We start from the raw sequence: 10,596 nt of genomic DNA, 5'->3' as shown, positions 1-10,596 counted from the left end.
GGTCCTTCGAAACCTAGCCTCTTCCAATTTTTCCAGTTTTAATTTTGTGGCCCCACCCTAAAGGCAAGGCATCCTTCAATCCTCCTTCACCTGCCACAAGGGCCCCAGAGCTGAGCTAAATGTCCCAGCTCTGCACTCCCATTGCGACCAGTGCATAACTTTTATAGAAATTCATTAGTTTCTAAGATGGGAATGTTGGCTTTCTCCGTTTGAGAGATGCAGGTTCTGGGGATGTACATAATAAACACCGAAACTGACAAAACAACTGTTTAAACCTTGAATTACTTACAGCTGGAACAAAAACAATTATTATGCCTCCCCGTCGGGGAATCGAACCCCGGTCTCCCGCGTGACAGGCGGGGATACTCACCACTATACTAACGAGGAACCGCACAAAAGAAAGCCTTGTGATAGGCCTTTTCTACGTTTTTGCTCCGCCCCCCCCGCTACATGCAAACACCGATGAACCTGATTTTCTTATGTTTGCCACCACAGCTTCCACGAAAGTTGAACAGAGCCAAAATGGTAGTGTTCAGTTTTATCTCCCCCTCCATTCTCATCATTTCCCTTCGGCCACCCTTCTAACTGCCCCTACTCCCCTCCTCTTCTTCAGCTCCAGGCGCACGCTTGGTCCCCCTCAACATCCCTAACACATACGCTCCCAGGTAGCCAAGCGCCCGCTTGCCGCGCGGCACCATGGAACTTGTAGTTCCTTCACCCGTTCCCCCAACGCTCGTCTGACTTTAAGAAACTTCCTTTCCCGGCGTGCACCGCGAATCCCTCCTCCTCTTCTTTACCTCTCTCCCTCCTCCTCAGGTTCTCTATCGACGAGTCTGGTAGCTGAGCGTTGGGCTGTAGGTCGCTGTGCTGTGTGATCCCCCAGAGCCATGCCCGAGATAGTGGATACCTGTTCGTTGGCCTCTCCGGCTTCCGTCTGCCGGACCAAGCACCTGCACCTGCGCTGCAGCGTCGACTTTACTCGCCGGACGCTGACCGGGACTGCTGCTCTCACGGTCCAGTCTCAGGAGGACAATCTGCGCAGCCTGGTACAGTGGGGCGCCTGCCCAGTGCCCGCCTCTCCCGGGCTCCCTGCCCCTTGCCCCTAGTCCTTGCGGGCTCCCGGATCTCCGGCTCACCCCGCCGCGGCCCCTGCCTAGCCCCACGTCCCCGTCTGCTCTTCTGTAGTCCCCATCCAACTCATGTTGTGCACTTCTCTTCAGCCCCCAGATCTCTCACAGCACCCCTTCTCAACCCCGCTTACGCCTCTGCATCCCTTCCCTCACCCCCCACTTATACGTATGTCTCCTCCGCCCCTCGCCCGGATCCTCTCTCCGAGGTCCCTGGGCACATCCAGCGCCTCGTCCACTCCTCTCAACTCACCCAGCCCTTAGGTGTCATCTTTGCAGTAGCCCCCATAATTTTAGTTCCTGGCTCTAATTACTCCATGGCCTCCCCATTGCTTCGGCCTGCGGCCCAGAACCCTCTTCTTCAGGCCCCAGACTTTTCCCAGCCCCCTGGGCACCTTCCTCAGTCAACAATCTCACCCAAGTCTCAGATCCCATGTCATGTCGATCCCTGATCCCACGGTTGCCTCCCGGGAACCCTTATTTCAATCCACAGGTCTGCAGGGCACCACCCATCCGTCTCCCTCCTAGTTCCCTGGATCTCCCTGCTAGTCGTTTTCAAGCCTCTTAGGATTTCCAGCCCCGGCCGGGCAGGCCTCTTCTTTCCGCCGTACTTTGAAACTAACAGTCCCTGCTTGCTAACTCTAGGCGCAGCTCTCTCTCTTCAGGGTCCTTTCTACTTTTTAATCTTATCAACTTTCTTCTAATAATTTAAGAACGGATGGGACATTCAAATTTTCTAAGTATGATTCACTACGCTTTTTTAATAGTTGGTTCCAAGGAGCCAAGTAGTTATTTCACTTAGAAAACACATACTTCTACAAACTCTATAACCATTGGAATGAAGAAAGGTTGTAGATTCATGGAATATTATTCAATGATTTTATCTGTATCATAACCTATATTTAATGTTCTTGCTCAAATTGCCCGATAGTATTTGGTTTATACCTTTCACCTGAAGGTACCTTTCACCTGAAGAATTTCATAGAAGATCATTTTAAAAATAAGAGGGTCATGAAAAGACAGCCAAATTCGGCTTCTTCACCAGGGCAGGATGCTACATGTGTATTTTACACAGTGTAGCATGGTGAAATCTACTAAAGCACATCAATAAGCAATCAGATCAGATCGGGCAGATAAGAATTGGTGGCTTTCAGGCCTCTTTTTCCTACTTGTGTAGAAAAGATCTGCATTTTGATTTCATTAATATGAACTAATAAGTACTTTCTTACTCTTCGTCCTTCAACATTTTGCTAAACTGATTGATTTGAAAAATAGGTCGATTCCTCTATGTACTGATAGGTAATCAACAAAACTACTATAAGAAAGAAAAGAAAGATATTATAAGCAGGAAGGCATCTATTTCCTTGCAGATCGCACTTTGGTCTTCTTGAAGTACCATGCTATCTTTAATTGCAGTAGCAACTTTGCCTGGGCAGGGCTGAAGTCCTATTTCAATGCAGTTTCAAAACTAAACACCGCATGTTCTCACTCATAAGTGAGAGTTGAACAATGAGAACACATGGACACAGGGAGGGAAACATCACACACCAGGGCCTGTTGGGGGTAGGGGCCTAGGGGAGGGATAGCATTAGGAGAAATACCTAATGTAGCTGACGGGTTGATGGGTGCAGCAAACCACCATGGCATGTGTATACTTATGTAACAAACCTGCACGTTCTGCACATGTACCCCAGAACTTAAAGTATAATAATAAAAAAAGAAAAACCACACTGTGGGACTGCCATATTTGAACATGTGTTTATATGTCCTACATTCAAAAGTACTAGAGATTTAAAAATTAAGCAATTCAGGACACTTGTGTTCAGATGTGAATAATTGCAAACCAAAACCGAGGTCGCTAGTGGAAGAAATTTAAACAGGTTTTTCTAATATATGAACAGCAAATTCTTCCTTGAATCTTTAGCTGCAACATATATTTCAGAAGAAATATTCCAATTGGTTTAAGATATAATAAAACCTTGACTAAGCCCCAAACCCACTCAAAGCTCTCAGTTAACTGGAAAGTTCTTGTTCTTCACCTTTATTTAAAAAAATTAAATTATAAACTATGCTGAAAAAAGTAAAAGAATGAAAATTTTTATAGCTTTTTGCTGCTTAATGTGACCTCACACTTACCTTTGTTTTGTAAAATAAAAACTTAAAAAAATTTATTATTTGAAGTTCAGGTGTACTTCAAATGTGCAGGTTTGTTACATAGGTAAACTTGTGTCATGAGGGTTTGTTGTACAGATTATTTTGTCACCCAGGTATTAAGCCTAGTACCCATTAGTTATTTTTCCTGATCCTTTCCCTTCTCCTACACTCCACCCTCCAGTAGGCCCCAGTGTGTGTTCCCCACTGTGTGGCCATGTGTTCTCATCACTTTTGTAAAATAAAAACTTTACCTCTGTTCTATAAGTAAGCAAGAGTCAGGATGTTTAAATTTTGAAAAGAATGTCCCAATCTAAAAATCTGCTCATTGTTTTTACATTCCCCAAATCTAGAGAAAAGAAGGTTTTAAAATTGTGATTTCTGGTTGGCATGTCTGTTTAGCAAATTAGAGCCTGGAATTATAATAATGTTAGATGTTATACAAGGAAGGCAATTTATGGTACAAAATAACATGTTTATAATTGTTTGCTTATTTATGACAAAAGCCTTAGACCAGGAGCTTATCCTCATTAATTAGTTAATTAATATTTATTTAAAGTTAACTTGTTTCTTTCCTCCACTAGATTGTGGACTCTTGAATGTAGAGACTGTGTTTCATAACTCTTTGTATCTCAACTTCCTAGTATAGTCTATGTCTGGCATGTAGAGGACATTCAAAAGTTTGATTAATGGATGATTTCAATTAGAAAACAGTGCCTAAGCTTAACATGGGCTACATTGATAATAGTGCCAGCTGTATTTCAGAGGTGAGATGGGAAGACCCAGTGTCAGTGCGGAATCAGGAGAGACGTCATGTCTTCTTTTCCTCTCTGTTCTTAGAGTTTGTGATGTTGAGGAATGCTGAAGAAGCCTTAATCGGACAAATTCTAAGCTTTCTAAAATTCTTTTCAAGTTTTGGGTTATTTACACTGAAGTTTGATCCTCCAAATTTATGATAACTTTCATACATTTGTTTCTTTTCACTGAAACCTTCAGAAATGTTTAGGTGTTCTTTTGGTTAGTGGCTCAAGAGGTTTTAGTGCCATGGCCAAGGCAGAAGCCAGCAGATAACAATAGGTATTTCTGACTGCAAACCATCTTGTTTTCACTAAGTAAATGGCTCAACTGGGAATCAAATCAAGGTGGTTTTTTAGTTTTAGCTTTGTGTTTCACACATAAACTTATTTTTTTCCATCATATCCCTGCACGTAGCAAGTAGAAAATGTAAATTTAGACATCATAATGAGGCATAAAGCTTTTTTTAAAAAAAACTCTGCTTTGTTCTAGAAAGGACTGAGACTGCTTGAAGCAACATATATAGTATAAGATTAAAAATAATTAAATAATTTGCAGGAAGAGAGAATAAGGATAGGAGAAACAAAACCCATGGCATAAAGCTCTCTATACTTTAAAAGAAGTGGGCCACAGGGTTGACATGGAGCTTCCTACCAGCCTGTGCAAAAAAGGAATCAGATATCTATTCCATGTCAACTGACCAGCTACTGAGAAGTACAGCTGCTTTTTAGGGGGATGGAGGGTATTGTTCAAAGAGGATACTGTGAAACATATAAATTATATCCTATAATTAGTAGAGCTGTTGATGCTTAACACGTTTCTTAAAAAGTACTAAATCCAACTTGTCAACAGTCCAGTTTATTTTTCTTTCTTATTACAGTTTTTGACTATTTTTTTAAAAATAACATCGCTGAAATTTGAAGGGGAATTTTAAAAAGTAGTTTGCAAATGATAGTTGAGACTTAGGACTTGAGATAATACAGCTTAAACATTGCATTTTTTGTTTTCTCTTGGTCTAGGACCTACTTCATGCATTAATTGACACCTAGTGTTTTTGAGGCAGAGTGCTAAACCCTGGGAATACAGACCTAAGTAACATTCTCTGTTTTAGAACCCTTAGTCTAATGGAAAAAGAAATCATTATAATGCAGTACAGTAAGTATTATAGGAAAGGGTAGGGCCAAGAGCTATAACAGACACAGGGGATATCAAAACGTTTCACAAAAAATAGTTGTCACTATGACACTTCTGATTCTGAACAGATTTGGAAAGTTTAGCCAATATAGAAAACAGAATATGTTCCACTGGGAAATGACCCAGTTAATTCATCTATATAAGCATGTGTTATAAACACAAGATACTCAAATCAAGTTTTTAAAACAAGTTAGCTATTCTGAATAGCTATTCAGAACTAGGTACTAGACTATGAAGAGACTAGAGAGGTACTAGAATATGAAGGAGTAAGCCTATTATTTTAAATAAGATATAAACCGTATCTTCTACTAATTTAGAGTAAGGATAACAGATGAGGTACCCCCAAAAGAAAGTACCCAGGGGCAGCTGGGAAATGGCTGGTTCTTGGCCTCACATGTAGCCAGGTCAGATTTCAGAAAAGGAAAAAAATAATGCCAGAGGTAGGGAGATCTGGTAGAAAGCAGTTCTACCAGTCCAGGGCCTGACCTGGGTTAGTAGTGGAAAGAAAGGAAAAGTATGAAGACATTGTGAAAGAACAACTTTTAAGTGGCTGTGTGGGGTTGGGAAATGGGATCAAACCTTAGGTAACTGGAAGAGTTCTTTTAACAGAATCAAGAAATCTGGGGAGAAATCTGATTCAGGGAGTATAAAAATCATTTTTGGAATTTTTAGAAGCCTATTCAATGTGTGGTGCTATGTCCCATGGAAATGTTGAGCAGGCGATTAGACTGAGGTCCTGGGGAGGGAATACAACTGTAGAACTAGAATGGCAGGCATCTTCACAGAGACACTAGTTGAAGATGTGGGCATGAGTAAGAGCTAGGGAGTGAAGGATATGGCAAGAAAATCAAAGGACCGGGGCTGGAACATTGGGACATATCCATATTTTTGAATTGGAATAAAGGAGGGGAAAGGAAAAAAACATTAGACAAATAGAGAACCATTTATGATGTATGTGTACAGGCAAAGAAGTGAAGGAAGGGGTTTTAACCAGATGACATGGTCCATAAGGGCTGTGAGTAGACAGAGGTCAAGGTTATTGGACAGAAAAGACTTTGTTGATCGGGGTGGGGGCTGCCCTTTCAATAGCAAGAAGCCAGATGGAAGAAGGGGAAAGGGAGGATGATTAATGAGGAAGTAGAAGTAGTAGTCATAGCAGTCAAAAACTCCCTTGGAGTTTAAGGAAGGAAGGAGGAAAACTAGAATATTTAGTGGGTAGATCCATCAAGTAGAATTTTGTTTATGTTGTTAGGAAACAGTCTTGTGGCATGGGAAGGTTCAAGATTCTAGGACAAGAGATTAGTTGAGAGATAATTAAAGAGTATGATTTGTAGGGCTCAGGATTTGGGGGATAGAAAATACTCTGACACTTGATGCCACTCCTTCATGCCCAAAGCAGTTGTCCTTAATTGGCCATGGCAAGTAGATATGGCCTCCCAATCCTCTGCAGAATCATTTGGTCTGAGTTGCCATACCAGGTTGGGCTTTTTCTAGATACAACCACAGTGATATACAGTTTGCTGATTTGCTTAACGAACATGAAGTTTGAAAGTACATGAGTTCTAGGAGGAAATATATTGTGTAATGTATTGAGGAGCCAGAGTGAAAGAAACTTAAGTTATAGATAAAGTTTTTCATAATAGAGAAAATTTTAGGAGTCAGAAGCAAACATATTTTGATTTAGATTTGACTTTTACTTAAAGCCCAAAATTTGTGTGACTGTCCTAGGGTTATTTAACAATATATATGCAAATCTTAGAACCCAAAAATTTTCAAGATGCTTAGAGTCCCAAAAAATGAGACCTAGACTAGCTTTTGACTCTTTAATTCTTCTAATTTCACTCTGTATTTTACTCTCCATAAGCAAATAGTTGTTGTAGCCTATATCTAATATGAGTTTTTTCTGGTAAATGAAACTATTTTCTTACTATTTAAAAATATTAATTTTAGGTTTTGGATACAAAGGACCTTACAATAGAAAAAGTAGTGATCAATGGACAAGAAGTCAAATATGCTCTTGGAGAAAGACAAAGTTACAAGGGATCGCCAATGGAAATCTCTCTTCCTATCGCTTTGAGCAAGTATGAATGTTATGATCTTTCTCTTTTACAGCTAAATAATGGGGAAACATATTCTTAACTAATTTAAATATTTTTTCTTTTTAAATTTTAGTTTGTAAATATGTAATGATTGGTACACTACTTATCCTGATCTTCTGTTCAGATTAAAGTTGATACAGCAGTTAAAATTATATATACTTAAGATACTAAAAATGTTGTTTGTATATAATACAACAAGGACTTTGGGAACTGTTAGTTTCTAAACGATTCATCCTTTTACTAATATCTAGAGTGATGGTGGGGGCATGCCATCATAAGAAGGCATTTCAAGATAACCTGGGCAGCTTTACAAGTTGCACCCTCCTTGCCCTTGCCCCAGAGGCCAGCTGCATTTATTAATGGGACAATGATAATGCCAAAGATAGAACTGTTACAGTGCAGCAATCCTGGGATAAGTGCTTTAAATGCATTCTTGTATCTAATCCTTACAGTAACCCTGCTGGTATAATCTACACTTAAAGATGAGGAAAGGGAACCTTAGAGAAATAACTTATTCAAGAAAGTGGCAACCAGAATTGTCACATTGGGAGTATATGCCACCTCTTGAGGGGAAAGAGGGTGAAAACTATTGGCCTAGAACAAGGGTGATCTACCCCAGTTGTTCAGAGGCCAGTGTTTTCATGCCTTCTCTTTCCCTTTAAGAGAAGGGAAACACTTAAGTCTAGCTTGTGAGGTAGATGGTATTCACCCCATTCTACAAGGAAACTGTGGCATAGGGAGGTCAAATAATTTCCCCAAGTTTACAGTACCAGTAAGTGATAGAGTCAGGATTCGAACACCAGCAGGGCTGCTGGTCTCTAAAGCTCTGCTGTTTCCTTATTATCAGTGCTTCTCAAACTCTCTGGGGTAAAGGACCAATTTTTATCCTCTTCAATCTGTCATAGACTGATACTTTTGTACAATGCAATAAAAATGAAATATGAGGAAGAAGAGATGAAATACAAGCACACATTTTTTATTATTAGATTCAACAGACATAAAAATGACTCTAAAAGTTTTGCAATGCTGACTCTCAACTTCTGGTCTTGTCTTGTCCTGGGCCGGTAACAGTTTGCAGACTAGCACTGCTCTGTGTCATGCTGTGGCACCTGCTGCTGTGGTAGTTGAAGCCCCAAAATGATTTCTTTCACTTTTTCACTCTAATAAAATATTAAATGATATCACAGATGCAAAGTACGTGACACACAATGGGGTAGTCAACCACTGTTAGTTGCCATTAAACCTTCGCTAGCAGTTAGCATAGGAGAGGTAAAAGGACCCACAGGCTGGCAATTAGGTAGGAAAACTGAGAGGAGACTTACCCACTGAGGATGTGGCATACCTAGAGCTTACTGCCAATCAGTGATGAGAATGCATACTATGTTATTTATATTATTCAGTGTATGTATTATGAGTTTAAATTTTCACTAGATGGAATCATACTCTACTAATATATTTATTTGTTTCATACAGAAATCAAGAAATTGTTATAGAAATTTCTTTTGAGACCTCTCCAAAATCTTCTGCTCTCCAGTGGCTCACTCCTGAACAGACTTCTGGGAAGGAACACCCATATCTCTTTAGTCAGTGCCAGGTAAAAAGGATTCCAGAATGATTTCTGATGCAGAAAATTTCAGCACATATGGTTGAATGAAGCAAAATGAACAGTGGTTTTATGGATTATGTAGGTTTTACCTAATAAAATGTATTAATTGATCTTATAAAAACATATAAGATGAATTATATATTTTCATTTTATCTTTCACTATTAATACACTCATGCCTTACTTTAAATAAGAAGCTTCTTTCAGTTTGGAAATATGTCCACCTAGATTGGACTCTCTAGGCCTGACTTAGAACTTGGCAGAGAGTAGGTACTCAGTAAATAGTCATAAAATGAAAGGAAAAATTAATAAATAATATGTACTGGTTATGAAAAATGCTAATAGTAAAGAAATGGAAAGTGAAAGATTTAATTTCCAAACCTTTTCCAGACACCATTGCCCAGAGGTAACCACCATTGAGTTTGGAATGTAGCTTTTCCATATTTTTCTTACACATTTACAAAAGTGTGTATTATATCAATATATTAACTGTACCTTTAAAATTGCCTGACTTAAACTACTTTTGTTTTCTGTTTTAAAACTAAGGGTAAAGAGCCATACAATTAGAGATAACCTGTCACAAGGATAATACATTTCAAACTGTCTTCTGAAAGAAAAAATACCTACTTTTCATAGTAATCAAATAATTTACAATTTAGGGAACTGACTTCATTAAACGTTTGCTCTATTTCCAGGCATTGTGCTAGATTCTTTACATGTTTCATCCCTCCCAATATTCCTGTGTGTTAGGTTCAAATTTCAATACAAGTCCATTTAAAAAAGGAATTAGCATATGAATCAGACCTGTTTACTTTCTATGGCCACTTGAAATATCTTTTTAATCTAAGAAACCCTCAGTTTAATAATCTAGAAGAGATGAAATGTTCTACGCAAGAGTGTACAAATTGCACAATCTGTATCTCATAAATATCTGATTTTCAGGCAGTATTTCTTAATAGAATGTCTATTAACCAAAGTTGGCAAGAAATGCAAGATTTGTGAGTCATGAAAATGTTAATTTTGAATATATTATTCCATTTCTTATTGGCAGCAATGTTGGGAATATGGGAAACAGATTTCAGCTAAATTAATAAATGATTGAGGTGATAGGAATCATGTAGACATGATTTTGTTTGATGAATTTGCTTACGGTTGTTCTGTATGCATATTTGACTGGGTTTGGCCTTATCCAATGAAATACATTTAAAAACCCCTTTGGTATTGCCATGTCACCTAACTAGAAACCATTAAGGAACTATAGAGGCATGGTCTTGGAACTCTATTTTGGGAGAGAGAACCAGGTGGCTCTGCTAGTCCTACTTAATCCATCTAGAGGTCATTTGGGAGCCTATATCTTTGGAGAATTTTCTAGAACTGAAATAAAAAGACCTGGAGTTTGGGGGTTTTAAGAAAGCTTGTGGTGGAATGAAGTATGTTTAGGATTTGTAATAGCTTCAGAGAAGGGTGTTAATATCAGAATTCCTTTGAGTTTAGTAGACTGTCTCAATGAGGCTGGGTTTTCATTTCATTGTTCACCAGCAGTAGACAGACTTATTTGTAAACAGACCGGGTATAAGATTTTAGGTGCTCTTTTTTTTTTTTTTTTTGGAGACAGGGTCTTGCTGT

The 10,596-nt window shown here is 39.2% G+C and overlaps 1 protein-coding gene and 1 non-coding gene across 3 annotated transcripts in view; one reads left to right on the top strand and one right to left on the bottom strand.

Moving 5' to 3' along the window:
- Positions 1–315: 315 nt before the first annotated feature.
- TRNAD-GUC (transfer RNA aspartic acid (anticodon GUC)) lies at positions 316–387 on the bottom strand. The gene has a single exon. It is a non-coding gene; the product is annotated as a tRNA-Asp (tRNA).
- A 288-nt stretch (positions 388–675) lies between these two features.
- Positions 676–10,596, top strand: part of LTA4H (leukotriene A4 hydrolase) — a 34,898-nt gene continuing 24,977 nt past the window's right edge. The window contains exons 1-3 of one of the 2 annotated variants that reach the window (XM_003808244.4): positions 676–1,046; positions 7,218–7,348; positions 8,840–8,960. In XM_003808244.4, coding sequence (XP_003808292.1) covers positions 888–1,046; positions 7,218–7,348; positions 8,840–8,960 — 411 coding nt within the window. In that variant the 5' untranslated portion in view covers positions 676–887. The remainder of the gene's footprint in view (positions 1,047–7,217; positions 7,349–8,839; positions 8,961–10,596) is intronic. The other variant, XM_008960325.4, reaches the window with a different exon arrangement.

Source organism: Pan paniscus, chromosome 10 (assembly GCF_029289425.2).
Source record: "Pan paniscus chromosome 10, NHGRI_mPanPan1-v2.0_pri, whole genome shotgun sequence".
NCBI classification, from domain to species: domain Eukaryota; kingdom Metazoa; phylum Chordata; class Mammalia; order Primates; family Hominidae; genus Pan; species Pan paniscus.
Note: the sequence above shows the minus strand (reverse complement) of the source record. Positions and strands in the feature narration are given on the sequence as shown.